Here is a 20,126-nt window from a genome sequence, read left to right on the forward strand (position 1 = left end):
ATGCAAAGGTAAGTATACTATTAAGATAAAATATTGATTAGATTGCTGATTTGGGGGCAGGTTTAGAAACACTTCTATTTTCTGATACAAAACAGAAAACAGTGACTTTCTGCCTTCCTTTACTAGCCTACCTTAAAAGAAAAAAACACATATAAAGGTAAATAAAATTCAGTTCTTAACTAAGACAAATGTTAGTTCTATATATAAAATTATTTTAGCTACACAAGAGCCATACTGGCTTCACAATCCATTATTGGAGGGTCAAAACCTCATTGAAAGAATAGTTAAAAAGATGTCCCTATAAAATTAATTCCATTATCTGAAATGTTTAGCAGACAAAAAAATAATAGTTCTAAATTGTACTTACTAGAGAAGTGAACAAATTTTTTAAAACTTTTAAAAACATGATTTTAAAAAATGAAAGAAGACAAAACAAGACTATATGTGTCGATAATATAATTTCCCTCAAAAATACTGTTTAAACAAGCAGGATTCTTACCAGTTTCACCCTTTTTTCCTTTCTCAGACATTTCATGAAGGAGCACAGAAATGACCAACATGTTACACTCAGGACAGATGGAAAAAGGAGTATCAAAAGGTATGAAATGCTAAAATTAAAAACATAAGTTCATCAATAAAACTGACTCTTTTAACAGAGAGTCATTATGGATGTTCTAATTTTAGAGACTATGGAGAGGTGTGCTACAAAAATTAAGATTAAAATATATGACTTTGGCCAGGTGCGATGGCTCATAGCAAGGCAGACAGATCACTTGAGTCCAGGGGTTCAAGACCAGCCTAGGCAGCATGATGAAACCCCATCTCTACAAAAAATACAAAAATTAGCCTGCCATGGTGGTGTGAACCTCTAAGTCCCAGCTACTCAGGAGGCTGAAGTTGGAGGATTACTTGAGCCTGAGAGGTCAAGGCTGCAATGAGCCATGATCGCACCACTGCACTCCAGCATGGGCCACTGCACTGTCTCGAAAGAAAGAAAAGAAAAAGAAAGAAAGAAGGAAAGAAAGAAAGAAAGAGAGAGAGAAAGAAAGAGAGAGAGAAAGAAAGAAGAAAGAAAGAAGGAAAGAAAGAAAGAAAGAAAACAAATATAAATATATATATGATTTTATTCACATGTTGAAGACCACTGAATGATTCGCTTTTAAAAAGTTTCACCTACTCTTGCAATACTCATTAAGATTTGAAAATTTTATCTCAATTCTTGTAGATGACCTAAAATCTACATAAATATTCTTTATCATATATAGATTATTTTGAAATGAAAATATTTAACAAACCTGAAAATGTACAATGCCTCAAAGTCACTCAATTTTTCAAAAGCAAATAAATATTAGCCATAGGTCATAAGGCATTACAAATATGTAACACACACAAAAAAACTGCCATTTCATTCCACTAGATAGGTCCCGAGATATAAATCAGCGTAAATTGTTTTGTAGTCAGTCACTTAAAAAATACATGAGAAAAAATTATATCAGTAAACATTAAGCACTCGGCACTTATTTTCCCTATTCTTCTGTCCAGTTAGTTATATTAATCCCAAATAACAATCCAGTAACCAAAAATAAATACTTCAATTAAACACTAAAGACTTAAGAAAAAAAAACACACAAAAATCACATGGCAGTAGGGAGGTTAGACCTTTGGGGATGTTACCATCTTTTCTTCTGAGATGTTTAATCACTCAAAACTATAAACTATGAATAAGGAAAGTTTCTTCTATCAACCCCTTAACTCCCAAATTCACTATTTTATGACCCATCTGAGTTAGTGACCTTGCTAGGAACACACCATGCTCTTTGCTACATTATTACCTCTGCACATGAAATGCCCTAATTCTGAAGGAGCCCCACTCAGCCAACTATACATCTCTAAGTCACCATCCCTTCCTTCTCCACTTTGGAACTTTCCAGGGCCTGCCCAACTATCCACTTCCTCTACCCAGCCAGGGTTCATTGTTCTGGCTTGGTGTTTCCACAGGATGCAAGACACAAAACCAAATTTTAAATGATTTTTAAAACTGCTTCCTCACTCTACTTCCCTGATCATGTCCTTACTCTGCTTAAAACCCTTTAGTAATCTTCACACAGAAGAGAAGTGCTTTTCAAATTACCAGTTGCTACTATAGCGTTTTTAAATAGAGTGGGTCACCATCATTAGTCTATCTTAAAAATAAAATAGAATGGAACAGAATAGAAACTACCAGAGTGGATCATACAAAGCATAGGTATCATGTAGTGACATTTTATCATTTATATACAAGCATATTAGGTTGCAATGTAAAGATGCTTACAATGGGTCATAGCCAAAAAACCCTCCAAACACACTAAACTACAGGATCATCCAATCTTTCATTTATCTACATGGCTCTCTAACTCAGCCCCTGAATAATAAGGCTCTAGACCTATCTTTTGCTACACCAAAGGGAGCTCAAGCAAATAAGCTTGTCATGCCAAACTTCTTTCAGTTCCTCATTTTAGTATTGTCAATCACTTTTCTCTCTGCCTTGAATGCCCTCTAATTTGTCTAAGAGGCTCACTTGTACTCGTCTTTCAGTATTTAACACCTATCACCTCCCCACAAAGCCTTTTTATCCTTCCTTCAGCAGCGAATGCCCCCCCAACACACACACTTTGTGTCTCTATAACCCCCTACATTATTATAGCTCCTACAAAATTTCATTGCACATTTTAATTTTAGGCTTGACTGTCTTCTTAACTTCTAAAGTATAAACTAAGGGAAGGAGTACATTGTACCAGCCTTCATATCAGCAGCACTGAGCTAAGTACATGCACTATAATACAGGTTCAAAGTTGGTTAAATGAACAAATGAAGAATTAAGGACTTGCATCCAACCCGTCTGTTGTCAGGAATGATAGGATGATTATCCTTGCAAAAAACCCATTCACAGTATTGGATCAAGATTTTCACATTTTTGCTACAACCCCTAGAGAGCAGAATGCAGACCGAGGCAGAAGGAGGTGTCAGCTTTGTGTCTTTCAGCAAAGAAACTCAGTTTGGGCTGCAATGTAGCAGCACTCATTTCCATGCTTCTGGAAGTTATTTGGGGAAAAAGGGAGAGGAAGGACTCCAGAGGTTCCCATGGGCAGGTGAGATAAATCAGAAACAGCATTAACAGATTCCATTAGCAGGGAGAGCCCCATTTTATGTATAACTAGCTCTTAATAGGGGAAAAGAGAGAAAGAATTCTTATCCACTGCTGATGGCACTAGGTCACCAATATGAGGTAAGTAAAAACAAAGGGTATCATGAAGTAACTGGCTGAAATTACTAGATTTCTGTTGCTTACTCTAATAGTTCTGAAATAGCTACTGATTCACTGCTGTCATTATGAGATAGTATTTGGAGGTTGGGGGTGGGAGGTCATACCTAACAGGGGCTCCTCACTGAGGCTTCAAAATTTTTCAAAGACTTCATTTTATGTAAATGAATGCCTTAATTTTTAGGGGATCTGATACACCTATTTTACAAACCCTTACTTTAGTTGTCTTCACTGCAATTAACAACAGTTCATGCAGCATCCAAGATACTTTGACAGACTTTGCCAACTGTCAAGTTTCAGCTGTTCTTTTCCATTTCCACAAAGTTCATCAACTACTATTAGGGGAGCCATAAATTTTTTCTGCCCAATCACTTATTTTATTAAAAATAATTCCTTTGCTTAGATTGCCCCTAGACTTGCAATAATATCTACAATTAAGACAAAGATAAATCCTTATTACAACCTAACATTAGTTAAAAAAAAAAGTTGTAATATGTGAAACACTTTACTCACAGTATTTAATTTTAGGTATCTATTACAGTAAGGTTATTAAGGATTGCCCAGGTAAAAGGCCATTTAAAGTCCTGTTTGCTTTTGTTTTAAATAGGTCCAGGCAGCTATGCTAATTCCACAAATATTAGGCATAAATACCCATAAAATGTGGAAATGTCAGCAAATGCCTTTGCTGTATGCTCTTCTCTTCTACTTCCACCTACCCTTCCTCTCTCAACTCAGATAAAACAAGTCACTATCAATGAGAAAGGGTCAGAAAGGGTCACAACTCCAAATATAGGCTTTCCAAAAAAAAAAAAAAAAAACGCACCACAAATGCTCACTCCTTTATCTCCTCAGTCCACACATAGGACTTTATTAACTAAAGGGCGGATACATTCATTTGTAAACAAATTTAATTTTGCTAAGTGTCTAAAGGCATGTTAGGTGTGGCACTTACTCTCCCATTTTAAACACTAGCCCCCTCAGTATTAAATTATCCTCTCTTCCAGTTCTAGGCCCTTCGAGAGCAGTGGCTTAAGGTGCAAACGTGGCCAAGTCCAAGAACCACATACCACACACAACCGGTCCCGAAAATGGCACAGAAATGGTACCAAGAAACTCCAATCACAAAGATACGAATCTCTTAAAGGGGTGGACCCTAAGTTCCTGAGGAACATGTGCTTTGCCAAGAAGCACAACAAGAAGGGCCTACAGATGCAGGCTAACACCACCAAGGCCATGAGTGCACGTGCCGAGGCTATCAAGGTCCTCATAAAGCCCAAGGAGGTTAAGCCCAAGATCCCACAGGGTGTCAGCCGCAAGCCCAATTGACTTGCCTACATTGCCCACCCCAAGCTTGGGAAGCATGCTCGTGCCCGCACTGCCAAGGGGCTCAGGCTGTGCCGGCTAAAGGCCAAGGCCAAGTCCAAGGATCAAACCAAGGCCCAGGCTGCATGCAGCTCCAGCTTCAGTTCCAGCTCAGGCTCCCAAAGGTGCCCAGGCCCCTACAAAGGCTTCAGAGTAAAGATCTCTGTTTACCAACGTAAGGACGGAAGGACTAGTGCGACCCTACCCCCACCACCCAGCCCAGGCCGCCGTCTGCATGGGGCTGAGGTCCTCCTGTGGTATTTATACAAATAAATCTGAGGCAGGAAAAAAAAAATTCATTCTAAGCTTCCCTTGGTAAAATGACGGGCATTCATGCAGCTTAAAGGTTGTGGAAAACTGATTTTCTTCCATGGTGCTGCTACTCCACAGTCTAGACAAAATGCAGCCATCAACATGAAAAACTGCTGCTTGATTTTTTTTTCCTCCAACATGTTTTAAACAGAGTTGCAGATGCTCAAGGGAAGCCATATTTCAAAGGTTTTGAACAGTAGTATTTTTCAGTATTTTCTCTCATTTTAAATGGGTGCAATTCATCCAAAACATTTTTCAAATGCCATTATTTTTCAGCGTAAGTGCTTAAACTGCTTAGAGAGAAAAAGGTCTCCATCAGAAAGATCTACTTCCAGAAACCAAATAGTGATCACTGAAATGAGGAGAATAAAAAGAAAATAATTCGTTTTTTATAGGTTGGAAAAATCTTTAAGTCATCTCTAACTCCTTCATTTTACAGACAAGAAATACAGTCCACAGAGGTTAAGTAATTTGCCTCAGATCACTAAGCTACTAATAGCAGCGCTAGAAATAGAATGAGGTATTTTAATTACTCTTAGCAGTATCCCCAAATCATGAAAGTTATATATACACTCATCACTTGTCATTTAAGTTTTTAAAACCATTATCACTTTTGTCATTAATTCCTGAGGAAAGTCTCCTACAACATGTTCTAAATGTTCAAAGCTATGCATATTAAACTTCAAATTCTAACTCCAAAAAGAAGGTACTATTCAAGAACTTTCCTCAGAAAGTTTCAAGCATGTGTACATCCCTAAAGCATCACAATGAATTTCAGAGTCCATTAAAACCTGTCCTTCAACTACACTTTAGATGTGTTTGTTCAACCACACATACAAAGAGAAAATTCTCAAAGTCCTTCTGCCAAAAAGCACTGACAATATGTCAATGAAATGAGGTTACTCCATTAACATATTATGGGTTTCCAGCTTAAATTAGGAAGTGTCACTAGCATTTCATCAACCCACAATGTGAAGAGTTAATAAAAGGCTGGAAAATGCACTTTTGGTTGGCTCTGGGTCTGAAGGCAGGTGTAGATTTGATATGTTAACACAAACTGAAGGGCTGAGCTTAAAAGCGAAAAACCAAAGGAGTGAACAAGTTTCTTCAACAAAAAGCCTTTTCCTGTGGAATGCACCCGCACCATGGTGACCGCACCAGTAAAACTGAATTTCAGATTTTCGTTTTACTCTCCAGTAAATCAATTCTATACATTTTAGCTTTGAATATTCAAGGGCAAAACAGAGGGCACGGTGAGGGCAACAATTTACTCTGGATCACTTTCAAGGACTGTTGTCTAACCACTCACTACAATCGTTCCTTTGTGCAACTGATTATTCTAAAAGTACTGAGAGAATGCAGTACTTCTCTTTGAAAGAGAACCATCAGCAAAAGCTAAGATAATGAGATTCTGATTACAAACTGATGCAACGGTCTGACCAGTAAAGTGTAGGATGCGTTTCTTTGTAAATATTACTCACAAATCCATATTCAAGTTACAAACGATATGTGCTCCTTATTTATGACCTCTGGTACTACTCTACAAAAATGCAAAAATAACCAAAAAGGTTAGCATGCTTATTTCTTTAAAGTATGACCAGCTTAGCAAGGTGGCAAGTTTATTTGAAAACACAAAACACAATCGCCACCACTGCTAAATAATACACATACATAAACAGATTCGAAGCTGTTAAGCACAAAATTCCTTACCCCATTTTGCCCAATGAAAACTTGCTCTGAAGTTTCAGCTCTTATGCTACGGAATAACTTCCAAAGGAATTTCTCCGTCTGCTATTTCGCAGTTGCTTTTCCACCCCCACCCCCAGATCCTTGTCCGGAGGTATTTCAAGGATGCTGCCAATTCAATTAGTTCTCTTAGGTAAAATGATTTCTCTCTTGTAAATATCAAAACGTTCAAACAGAGGCGGCATTTGCTTATTGGAGTTAAAATGCTTTGCGGAGGAGACAGCGATCAACTCTATTCCATAAAATGAGTCTACAAGTAGGAAAATGCAGAATCCGGCTTCACCAAGTCCTATTAAAAATGAGTTCGCTGGTCATTTCGCTCAAGTTCTCCTCGACACTCAGGGGGAGCCAGGTAACTCGGCCTTTTCGGAGCTAAGGCTGCGGGTTCAAATTTCTCCACACCAGGTCCCCAGGGGTGGAGCGAGCAACCAAACGCGACGCGCACGTGAATAAAAATCCCAAAAGCAGTAATGCCACTGTTTCCCTGCGCTCACATTAGGAAAAAAACTACATAGAAAAATCTCCTCGAAGTGCAAACCCAGCAGCTCGCAACCTGCACGGCACTCCACATTGGAATCTGTCTTTTTTAGTGTTTCTCCTCCTAAGACTCGGAGCAGAGACGAGGTGGGGAGGAGGAAGAGAAGGCTAGGCAGGATCGATTCATTCTCCCAAGGAGAATAAACGGAGCCATTTCCAGGCTGGCAGCAGGCTGGGGGCGCAGCGCACGCCGCGGAGCTGGAGGAGGGGGCCCGATCCCACCTCCCTCAGCCCCTTCCCGCCCCTCGCCGCCGAGCACAATGGAGCCCGGCTCGCACCCGGCCCTTCATTCGCGGCTGCCCCCTCTTCCCTCCTCTCTTCGGAGCACAGAGGGTCTGAGGCTCCAGTCAGCGGAGAATGAATGAATCAGAGAGCCAAGCCCCACGCTTCCAATGGCACCCTGCCCCCAGCTCCAGGGCGGGCGAGCAGCAGGAGGAGAGGGCCGAAGGGTCAACGGGCGCTCGCCCGAGCCAAGGCAGGAGGCTAAGCCCGCGTCGGGGCCAGGAGAGCTGGGCTTGAAGCCGTAGCGCAGCCGCCGCTCCAGCGCCCCCACCCCTGCTCCTCGTCTCTCACGCTCCGCGCCGCCGCCACGCGCCGCCTCACATTCCCCGGGCCCCGCCGCCGCCTCTTCACACTTCCATCAGCGCCCGCCTCCGCCGGCCTCCGGCTCCCGCCCGGCAGAGAACAACGCCAGCCAGGGCGGCCTGAAGCCCGCGGCTGCCTCTGCCTCCACCCGCTGACTGGCAGAGCGGAGGGTGCCGCTTTCCCGGTCAGCGCCGCCGGCGTGAGGCAAGCGCGGCGGCAGAGCAGGCTGCGGGGGGCGGGAAGGGGGCGGAGAGAACGGGGGGCGAGGGCGGTCCCTCCCCCTGCTTGCGGGAGGGAGCGGGAGGCGGTGGCCGCCGCGGAGCCGCGGCCGGGAGGTGGGACGCGGAGCGGTCCCGGGAGCCCGACGGGCCCTGCGGGCAGCGGGCAGCGGGCAGCGGGCAGCAGGAGAAAGCAGCAGCCGCGAGGCGGCGGAGAGGCTGGTGGTGCGGGGCCGAGCGGCCCCCGTGGGGAGCTGGGCCGGGGACAGGCCCTCAGTTCGTCCGTCCTTCTTTTCCCCCCACTCCCCTACAGGCCGGCGACGGGCGGGCAGTGAGCTCTACTCCTCCGCTGGCTCTTGGCCCCGCTCCCGGCCGCCACAGCCTCCTCCGCGCCCCACACCAGGCGCTCGCGCTGTGTCTCCATCCTCCCCACAGGAGGACCTTTAAATAGCAACGTCAGCGCGCTCCTCTGCGCACACACGTCACCCGCCGCTCACGTCACCGGGGTGCGGGGGATGATGTCACGCGGCCGGAAGTACTGCTAAATTAGGGAAGGAGCAGGGGGAGGAGGACTCGGCGAGCTCCTGTGTGCCCACCTGCTCTCACTTATCCTTAAAGGCCAAAGCACAGAAGACAGCCCGAGAGGAGCTCGAACAAGGAAGCGGCGGGAGGAGGAGATTTCCTTGCAACAAATGTGCCAAACCCGAGTGACTCATTCGTAGCAAAAGTGCAGAACTGTCAAGCGGGTAATATCCTATCTCCCACTCCCACCCCTATTGAAGCAGCACCCGGGCTTCTCTTGTCCTAACTAGCAGGGAAATGTGGGAGGGAGAGCCTGATCACTACTGGTAGATTTACTTCCAACAGGACTTCGGGAAAATCACCTCAATTTTTAGTTAATGAGTGCCATTCTGGACAGAGTCGACTTTTAAATTAACTTTTTCTCTTAGTGGTTACCTGAAACACTAAAGAATAAAGACCAGAGCAATAAGCACACGAAATAATGTTATGAAGGGTAGTAATTTTATTTGCAAAATAGCAGTTTTGACAGGAAAATTAGTCAATCTTAGTTCACTCAGATAATTATCGTCGCATAGCAAATGCCAGTGTGTCCTCTCAGTTCCTCTTCATCAAGAAGCTGAGTTCCATGACACTTGGCTCCAGCCAATAAAACAGAGAGGAAAATATATATGGGTTTCGGTCTGTGGAGATTAAAAATAAGACCACAAAATCCTTTTTCATTAACACAAGCATATTTTTGTCTTCTTTAGTTTTGACCACATCATATATAATTACAATATATCCTAAGTGTGTTGTTTTGCATTTTCTGTATGGCAAGGGTGAGTAGCTATCTATAGGTTTACTAGCTATGTATGTGTTTGTGTCTATAAACGCCATATTATGAATGCTTTTTAAATTGTAAATTACTACAGAGTTCTTAAATGTCCTCATTATTTTAAAATAGCTTATTGAGTAAATTCATATAGTAAACTTTTATTTTACTTAACTTGATAATCATGGCCAAGAAATAGAATTGCTACGTATTGCCAAAGGCCAAAACTGTTTCAGAATTAGTCTACAAATTTAGTGACCCTGTTTTCCAAATTAAAATCTAGAGATACCATTTGACATTAGAAAAAAAAAATTGAATCTGAAGTGACCTGGAAAATCAGAATTACCAAACTATGAAGTGATTATTAGGAAAGTTATAGATTACTATCAACACAGTTTAAATAAAAGAGCTAAAACTCTAATGTGTACCACGTGTGACTTTTAGAAACTGCTTGTAATGTTAAACTACTCACGTGGCTCCAAATTAAGGAACATTGTTTTGCAGCTTTCTGTATTTACATTCTTGCTCAATTTAGGAGCCCAAGATTAAAGAACACCACCAACAACAAAAAAAGACGAATTTGTGACTGATTGAAACACTCTGATCATCTTCACGTTATAAATTATGATCTTGCTTAAAGTTTGAAATACTAGAAGTCTTTTTTGAGACCGAGTCTCGCTCTGTTGCCCAGACTGGAGTGCAGTGGCGCCATCTCGGCTCACTGCAACCTCTACCTCCCAGGTTCAAGGAGTTCTCGTGCAGCGGCCTTCCAAGTGTCTGGGATTACAGGCGCTCGCCGCGACGCCCGGCTAATTTTTGTATTTTTAGTAGCAATGGGGTTTCGCTGTGTTGGCCAGGCTCATTTCGAACTCCTGGCCTCAGGTGATCCGACCGCCTGAGCTTCCTGCCCAGCCCAGTTTTTTTTCTTCTTTCTTTCTTCCTTTCCTTCCTTTCTTTTCTTTCTTTCTTTTCTTTTTCTTTCTTTACTTCTTTTTTTTTTTGAGATGGAGTCTCACTCTGTCACCCAGGCTGAAGTGCAATGGCGTGGTCTCAGCTCACTGCCACCTCTGCCTCCCGAGTTCAAGCGATTCTTCCACCTCAGCTTCCCTCAGTCCCTCCTCAGCTGGGACTACAGGTGTGTGCCACCATACTGGGCTAATGTTTGTATTTTTAGTAGAAATGGGTTTCACTACGTTGGCCAAACTGGCCTCGAACTCCTGAACTCGTGATCTGCCCGCCTCGGCCTCCCAAAGTGCTGGGATTACAGGCGTGAGCCACCTCGGCCTTTTTTTTGTTTTTAAAGATTGTAACAAAAGGTTAATGAAAGGCAGATCCCTGCTTGCCAATTTGTCTAATGTATATTATTAACAGATTAATAGAAACTTGTACCAATTTGTATTTCAGACAAGTGGAGTTTATTATATCCAAAATGTTAAAACAATAAAGCTGTCATTCTTCAAATAATGTCATCCTTTGGCCCTTGCAGATTAAAATACAAATTATGTTATTGCACTAAGATTTCTCTACAAACTATTTCCTACCTAACTAAATAACTTCTCTCTTACCTTCTCTCCATGTTAATTAAAGCTCTCACTTTACCATTTTCAAACACTTTATTCTACCCTTTCTTCACAACTTCCTCTCACTTACAGTCTTTTTTCCACTTATATTTACCCAACTGTCAAAACAGCTTTTCAGCTGCCTCCCTGCCTTTAGAGCGCTGACCCTTTATTAGTTTCTGCTTTTCACAACCACATCGTCTCTTCTCAGCTGCTCTGTCAACTGAAAATTGAGAGCAGCTTTATTCTACATCAATCTAATGGTACACTGTGATAATTACTCAGAGTTTATGCAATTATTTAACTTCAGCCTCTTAATCTAGAAAATTCTACCTATAATTGATTAAGTATAGGTATAAATTTCTTGCCAGCTTATATGGGATCATTATTAGTAAGTACATATGTCCATGTAATCAAAACAATATGTAAAACTTTGAAACATTCTATGTAATATGGCATGTCTTCTCAGAGAAAATAGCCTCTTCTCCCTACTTGAAACAATTCCAGTACAGTTTTAAGAGGACTCAGAAATGCATTCTATGACTTTTCATCTATAAGTAAATAAATATCTTTTCTCCTAAGATGAGCTGATGTATCCTAAATTTTAGTTGTGAATTCCCAACCCTAATTTCTTTGTATGTTTTTTTAAATAGTAAACTTCCTAGAAAGTAATATATTTCCTTTACCGGAAGAGGAAGAAAGTACTTTAGTAGAGTTTCAGATTTTAACAGTTCCTGTTTCCCACTATGCTCTGAAAATTTGTAGGGCGGTTTATGAATACCCTCTGATTTTAGAATCTGTGGGCGAAGGCATCTGTTTTAGTTACAGAGTTTATTTCCATGCCCTTAATAGGAGATGGCAATCTTCAATGGCGTTTTCATAGATTGGTCATGAGATATGTCTTTTCAATGAAAAGATATCTATGAGATAGAAAAACTTTGCAGTAAAGAGTGTAAAAGCCAGATTTTATTTTTAATTGTCTTACATTAGATAATAACAATTTCCTTTTAAGTGCCCTCTTTTTAATTACCAAAATACCACTATCAATTCAAATAAAGTCAGATTAAAAAATAGGCTAAAAGATAACTCTCCATATAAAAGAAATATCATAATTCCTAGTTTATAATATATGGTCATGAAGAAACTAACCAGCAAAGAGTCAACATAATGATTAAGAATGAAAGAGTTGCAGGGAAACAATTTATCCAGTGACTTTCCAAAGTCATCCCACTTCCTCCATGATATAGCAGATACCAGGTACCATTGCGTTGTGTATGGCCTGTAGAAAACCACCTTTTATTATCAATAATGTTCTGAACAGAAGCAAAGTAATTAAACAGTCTCAAGGGTGGGAACACAAGTATTTGGCATCTTCAAGGCAAAGGCTTGAGGACAATGTGTCAGTGAGGTTTGAGAGTGGTAGAGGAGAGGAAGCTAAAGAATTCACCTTAGGAAAACTATGGTAGATAGCTATGGGAAATAATCTCAGAACCACCTCCTGCTCTGATTTTTACTGTAAATTCATTTATTTTCCAAATATGGTCAGAGGGATACAAATATAATTCTGGATAGTGAAAGAGGATAATAGAAAGCTTTCAGTTAGGTGCCATTGAGGGCCCAGATAGAACAAAGAAATGGTAGTACAACTGTCTATGTTAAATTTTTTAAATATTCAGAAAAAATGGGGATATGGTGCCTTTGAAAAAAATTGTCTGGCTTAACCCGAGTTGGTTGGTTGATTGTTTTAAGCAAGAGTTAGAGAAAACAGACTAGAAAAATATGCAGATCTGCAGAGAACTACAGTAAGGAATGTGGAGTAAAGCTTGTGCTGTACCTGTACAGTTACTTACAATGGAATGCTGTGGAAGCTGATTGCCATGGTAACCAATAATCTTTTTCCTGAATGGGGGAATAGAACAACCAGGAGGAAAATGTTTTAAATGAGCTACCTTATTTTGTGACTGTTTTGGTGCCAGCTAAAACAAAAACAACTCGCAGGATATTTAGGACAGTCATGCTTATGGAAGGAAATTGCCTTTTCAGAGAGACAGGCTGAGGCAAAAATTCTGGAGTATTTCAAAGAGATATGGGGCTTTACGATGGCAATTGCAAACTCTCTGAAGCAGAACATAATTGATAAATATTATGTTTATGGCGAAAGCGGGCAGAAGCAAGACCTATAACCCATGTTAAAGTTTCTCCCAAGCATAAAAAGTCAGAAATAAATGAAGATTCTCAACACTTCGGGGTTTCAGCCAAAATATTTCATGAATTATTTATGAGGCTTTTTATTTTTAAAAACCTTGTTGTAAATTTTAATTTCTCTAAATATTAAAATGGAAATGGTAAATGTATCTGTATTAGTTGGAGTTCTCTAGAGAAACAGAACCAAGAGAGGTAGACAGGTAGGTAGATGATTGATAGATACGTAGATAGATAAGAGGAGATTTATTATGGGACACGGCTCATGTGATTATGGAGGCCAAGAAATCAATGTATGAAGCTGAAGAACTCGGGAAGCTGGCAGCATAATTAAGTCTCAGTCTACAAGGCCTGAGAACCCGGGAAACCAATGATGTAACTCTCAGCTCAAGGCTGAAGGCCTGAGAACTTGGAGTTCTGATGTTCAAGAACAGGAGAAGGCAAGTGTCCCAGCTCCAGAAGAGAGAGACAATCTTCCTTTCCCCTTGCCTTTTTGTTCTACCCAGGTCCTCGACAGATGGATAGTGCCCACCTACATTGGTGAGGGTGGATCTTCTGTACTCAGTCCACAGATTCAAATGCCATTCTCTTCTAGAACCACCCTCACAGACACACCCAGAAATAATCCTTTACTCACTACTTGTGCATCCCTTAAGCCAGTCAAGTAGACACTCAAACCTTCATATCTTTAGTCAATATTCTATTATTGTTAATAATGAAGCATATATTATATTTTTATCATATGTATCAGCGGTCCCCAACCTTTTTAGCACCAGGGACTGGTTTTGTGGAAGACAATTTTTCTCGGGGGAAGGGTGGGGGAGATGGTTTCAGGATGAAACCATTCTTCCTCAGGTCATCAGGCATCAGTTAGACTCTCATAAGAAGCACACAACCTAGATTCCTTGCATGCACAGTTCACAATAGGGTTCATGCTAGTATGAGAAAGAACCCTGAACCTTCATGCTCCTAGGGTTCATGCTGCTGATTGGACAGAAGGTGGGAGGTAGAACTCAGGCAGTAATGCTTACTCACCCACCACTCACCTCCTGCTGTGCTACCCTGTTCCTCACAGACCACGGACCCATATCAGTCCATGGCCCAGGGGTTGGAGACCCTTGATATATATGATAAAAATATATGCTAAAAATATAGTTTTCCTGGCCAGGCATGGTGGCTCATGCCTATAATCCCAGCACTTTGGGAGGCCAAGGATCACCTGAGGTCAGGAGTTTGAGACCAGCTTGGCTAACATGGTGAAACCTGTCTCTACTAATAATACAAAAATTAGCTGGGTGTGGTGGCACATGCCTGTAATCCCAGCTACTTGGGAGGCTGAACCATGAGAATCACTTGAACCCGGGAGGCAGAGGTTACAGTGAGCTGAGATCACACCACTGCCCTCCAACCTGGGCAACAAGATCAAAACTCTGTCTCAAACAAACAAACAAAAAAAACCTGCTTTTTTTTTTTTGAAAAAAAACTGCAGCCTCAACCTCCCAGGGTCAAGTGATCCTCCTCCCTCAGTCTCCCAAGTAGCTGGGACTACAGGTACGTGCCAATACAGCCAACTATTTTTTGTATGTTTTGTAGAGATGGGAGTCTCACTATATTGCTCATACTGGCTCAAATTCCTGGGCCCAAGCAATCCTTCCGCCTCAGCCTTCCAAAGTGTTAAGATTACAGGTGTGAGCCACTATGCCCAACAAAATGTTACTCTTTACAAAGGTGGGGCACAGTATAGGAAAACCATAAGAGAGAGGACAGTATCTGACATAGCAGCACAGACTATCCCCTTTGTGCCTGAAAGGACAGGAGGAAGGAGCAATGAATGGAACCTGGAGTCGGAGACAGCTGTGTGGAAAGCATTGCCTGAAGTAGCTGTGTGCTTTGCTTAAGGGTCACAGGCTGCTCACAGAGACCTCACAAGGTGGCAGCCCAGAAAATGAATCACTCACCTTTACTCTCCTTCCCACCCCATCTTCCATCTCCTGTTGCATTCCTCCTTCTAAAGCTGACATACAGGAAGCTGGGCAGAGGAGCCCAGTGATGTAGTCCATATCATCCTGGGGCAAGGAGCAGGAGAAAGAAAGCTCAAAGATGGATCTGGAGAGGCAAACTAAAGATATCCAGGCCAAATTCTATTCTATTCAGCTATTAGATTAGCAATTTTTTTAAAGTTTGGCATATGGGAAAACAAGTACTACCACAGTTAGTAGGAGTGTAAATTGGTATAACCTTGAAGAGATACATAAATTTTGACACAGCAGTTCCACTTTAAGGAATTTATCCTACAGGTATGCTTTTTCAAGTGTTCAAAGAAACACATAGTTTTTTTTTTTATGTTGCTTTAAAATGAAAAAAGGGAGAGGGGACAACCTGTATGTCTATCAATACAGGACTGGTACAATCATATAATAAAATACTATGCAGCTATTAAAAACAATGAGGTAGGTGCACAACCCTGATATGGAAAGATGTCTAATACAGAAAAAAATTCTGGATAGATATAATAAATTGAATTGTGCTTAACTTTAGGGAGTGGAATTTTAAATAGATTTAGAGAGAGACATTTTTTAAAAAATTTAACAGCATTTGTATTGTTTGCATTTTTTATCATGAGTATATATTATTGTAATAATACAAAACAAAACCAAATTATTTTGAAAACATTAAAAATACACAAATATGTTTAAAATTCAATGCAGGAGGACAGAATAAGACATTTATATACATTTAATTTTCCTATCTTCCTTTTCTTTATATCCTTTTTGGTAGAAAATACTATAAGTTTACAAAATACATTTATAAAAAGAAAAATTTGAAATAAAGTATTTTATTGGAAGTGGTAATTCTGTTGTATTCATCACTGATGAAACCAGATCTGGATATTCTATTTTAGGAGAGATACTGATGAGATAGCAGGATAACCAAGATGGTGAAGACCAAAACAAGGCCATGTGAGCATCAGTGAAGACAGATGTTTAATTTGCTGAATACAAAATCAAGGGGAGATACGATAGTTGACTTCATAGAAGGGCTGTCACAAAGGATAAATAATGGCTATATAAATATGTGCTCCATGAGATAGTAAAGAATCAAGGGTTTTATAAAGTATTAAAATTCAGGTTTCAGCTCAGTATGAGAAAGAATGCAAAAACAATCAGATCTATATCAGTAGAATTGGTTGCCCTGAGAATAATTTGTTTAGCTCTTCCTCATTAGATCTGAAGCAGAAACTGGCTGCTTGATCAGTTGTTGGAATGATGTAGAAAAGATGCTTGCATCAGATAATAGGTTAAATTTAAAGCCCCCAAAGTCAACTTTTATTCAAAGTGTTATGACAACTCAAGTCTGAGCTCACATCAAAGTTGTCCTTCACCATTAACTTCCCTACCTTGTCTCTTTCAAATGACTCATTCTTTCCTTTGGTGTCAGTCATTGCCACTGCACAACTTAGTTTTGGCACTGTCTTCCACGCTTGATTCTCACATCTAGCCCACTGAAATGGTCTATTTACATGTTCTTAAAAATCAAAATGAGTAAAGCAAGTTAAACACTTTAACTCCCCTCATACTCTTCCTCTTGGGATCCTTCTTATTTCTGTACATGATAGGATAAGCAAGGCTAACAGATTTGGCTGATAAAGAAACAAGAAGCCCTTTTACAATTTAGACAATTTATTACTCACATAGATAGCAGATAAGAAAAAAAAAAAAACAGCAAAAGTGCCCATTCTCCCATGTCTCTTATCTCACAGAACAACACAGAAACAATTTTTTATGACAATGCAACATGAATGGTGGGATACCCTGTTGCTGAAGAGTCAATTCTACGAGGCAGCTAAGCAGTTTTACAGTTGTATGTTAAGAGGGGAAGGAAGTGTTGTATAAAAAAATAATTTATATTCATGGGGGGTCCTTAGATCATACCTGAATTTAAGCTAATGAAATTACTTAGGACAGGGCTAGGCCATACCAGAAATACCAAGTATATGATTAGAGGGTGAGGACTTTGAGTAAGACATTATCAGCCCAACCTCTGAGGAGGAGAAAGGGGCTAGGAACTGAGTTCAATCACATGGCCAGTGAATCAATCCATGATCCCTATTTAAAGAATCGCTAATAAAAACTCTGGACACTGAGGCTCAGATGGACTTCCCTGGTTAGTGATCATACATTGGTGTTGCCAGGAAGGTGTCCTGAGGACACAGAAGCTTCACATTGGGACCCTCCAAGATTTTACCCTATATGTCTTTTTACATGTTTGGTCCTGATTTGTATCCTTTTATTTTATTTTATTTTATTTTATTTTTGAGACAAGGTCTCACTCTGTCACCAGGCTGGAGTACAGGCACCATCTCAGCTCACTGCAACCTCCACCTCCCAGGTTCAAGTGATTCTCCTGCCTCAGCCTCCCAAGTAACTGGGACTACTGGCACCTGTCACCACACCCAGCTAATTTTTGTACTTTTAGTAGAGATGGAGTTTCACCATGTTGGCCAGGATGGTCTCCATCTCCTGACTTCGTGATCCACCCACCTCAGCCTCCCGAAGTGCTGAGACTACAGGTGTGAGCCACTACAACTGGCCTTGTGTCCTTTATAATAAAACTGTAATCATAAGTGTAGCACTTTTCTGAGTTCTGTGAATCATTCTAGCAAGTTAGCTAATGGAAGGGGATAGTGGGGCCCCCTGAGTTTGTAGCCAGTTGATCAGAAATGTAAGTAGCTGGTATCTGAAGTGAGGTCAGTCTCATGGGAGACTGTGCCCTTAGCCTGTGAAATGTTACCTAAGTCCAAGTAGTTAGCAGGATAATTGCATTGCAGGCTAAAAAACCTCATACTGCCTCAGAACCCAAGAGACAATGAGAAACTATCTCATGACACCCTCCTGAAAGTCAGGGAGGCAAGTGAGAAATGGCCTTGAAGCAACTCCTCCCTAGCCTCCCATGGTCTCATGTTCCAGGAGGATCACAACATATTCTGCCAGAATTTATGTCAGCTACAGTTAAGGCTTGCATGAAAAAAGGTCTGGAAATATGTTTGCCAAAGTAATGGGCTGGGCACGATGGCTCATGCCTGTAATCCCAGCACTTTGAGAGGCCAAGGCAGGAAGACTACTTGAGTCCAGGAGTTAAAGACAAACCTGGCCAACACAGAGAGACCCTGTTTCTACAATAGATAAAAAAATAAATTGGCCGGATGTGGTGGAGAGCACCTATATAGTCCTAGCTACTCAGGAGGCTGAGACAGGAAGACCACTTGAACCCAGGAGTTCGAGACTGCGGTAAGCTATGATCATGCCAGTGCGCTCCATATTGGGCAACAGAGCAAGACCATGTCTCTGAAAACAAACAACAAAAAAACAAAGTGATGGCACTTGTCACTGGGTCATGGAATCCGAAGACTCTGGCTTCCTTTTTGCCACTTTCTTCATTATACTTTATAGAGGCAATTTAGGGTGTGGTTAAGTATAGACTCTGGGGACATCCTGTCTGGGTTTGAATTTCAGCTCTGTCATTTAGTAACTTCATGTTCTTGATACTGATCCACTAACCTGCCCTTTCAATCCAAGGGCTCAGCCAGCTCCAGTCTCTCTTAGAAGTGCATTCACCCCTTTTATTAATACCTTCTTCATCTACAAGAACATCATGTGGAACTATCATTTTCCTTCCTGAAATGAAGATATAATATGTCCATGATAATACCCTAATTTATCATCTTTCTTTTCCCATTACATTTTAAGTAACCCAATGAACAACAACAACAACAACAAAAATTCTAGTTTGCCATGATTGGTTTCTTGGCAAACCAAGACTTCAAGCAAATTACTTAGCCTCTTGATGCCTAAGCTTTCTTTTTTGTAAAATGGAGAATAAATAATAGTCCTTACCTCAAACAGTTGTGAGGATTCAGTGAATGAAAACAAACAAACCCTTGGAACAGTGCCTGGTCCACAAAAAGCACTCAACAAATCTTAGCTATTTTTAAGACTTTTCTGTGTTATTTGATTTGTATATACTGACTACATGTCACTGTAAACAAAGCCAATTAAAACACACAAAAATGCCAAATTTTCTGTTATATCTCATTAATTTACATTTTTCAGTTCACAACTATTCTAATTAGACACTTTTTTTTTGAGACGGAGTTTTGCTCTTGTTGCCCAGTGGCACGATCTCCAGTCACCACAAGCTCTGCCTCTCGGGTTCAAGTGATACTCCTGCCTCAGCCTCCTGAATAGCTGGGATTACAGGCACGTGCCACCACACTCAGCTAATTTTTTGTATTTTTAGTAGAGACGGGGTTTTATTGTGTTGGCCAGGCTGGTCTTGAACTCCAGACCTCAGGTGATCTGCCTGCCTTGGCCTCCCAAGATGCAGGGATTACAGTCATGAGCCACTTCACCCGGCCAATTAGCCACATTTTTGCTTATCATCATAACAGTTCATAGTCGCTATGTAAAGAAATGGGATAAGTTTAAGCTAGAGAAAGCATTTGAAAACTGAGATGAATACCCAAGATGAATATATACATATAGCTTTACTTAAAATTTTTCCATCACCGCCCCCAAAAGAAACCAAAGTTAACATTTTGGTCTTATATATATTTAAAGGAAGTACATTAAAATGTTCATTATATTTTATCTCTGGTTAATGAAATTTTGAATACTCTTTTTCTTTGTACATTTGTATGTATTATAAATTCTTTCAAGTGAGCATGTATTACCTTTTGGAATCAGAATAAAATGTTATTTTAAAGATAAAATTATTTTTATCAGAATTCCTTTTGAACTGTGCAAAGAAGTAGAAACATAAAAGATTTGAGATTCCAGTAACATGAGAGATTACTTTTGAAACATTCTGAAATTATATTTTCTATTGGTTTTTAACAAGATTTACAACCTACTCAAAATGCAGTAGAGTGGGCACCACAAAGCAAATGTATTTGAAAGCACCAGAACCAGCAC

At 40.7% G+C, this 20,126-nt stretch overlaps 1 protein-coding gene across 1 annotated transcript in view; it reads right to left on the reverse strand.

Annotated features, from left to right (window-relative positions):
* Window positions 1-8,065, reverse strand: part of HOMER1 (homer scaffold protein 1) — a 141,483-nt gene extending 133,418 nt beyond the window's left edge. Inside the window, exon 1 of the mRNA XM_012462095.2 lies at window positions 6,686-8,065. Coding sequence (XP_012317518.1) covers window positions 6,686-6,690 — 5 coding nt within the window. The 5' untranslated portion in view covers window positions 6,691-8,065. The remainder of the gene's footprint in view (window positions 1-6,685) is intronic.
* Window positions 8,066-20,126: the final 12,061 nt, after the last annotated feature.

Source organism: Aotus nancymaae, unplaced genomic scaffold (genome assembly GCF_030222135.1).
Source record: "Aotus nancymaae isolate 86718 unplaced genomic scaffold, 86718_ANA_hifiasm-v0.15.2.pri h1tg000014l, whole genome shotgun sequence".
In the NCBI taxonomy this organism is placed as follows: Eukaryota; Metazoa; Chordata; class Mammalia; order Primates; family Aotidae; genus Aotus; species Aotus nancymaae.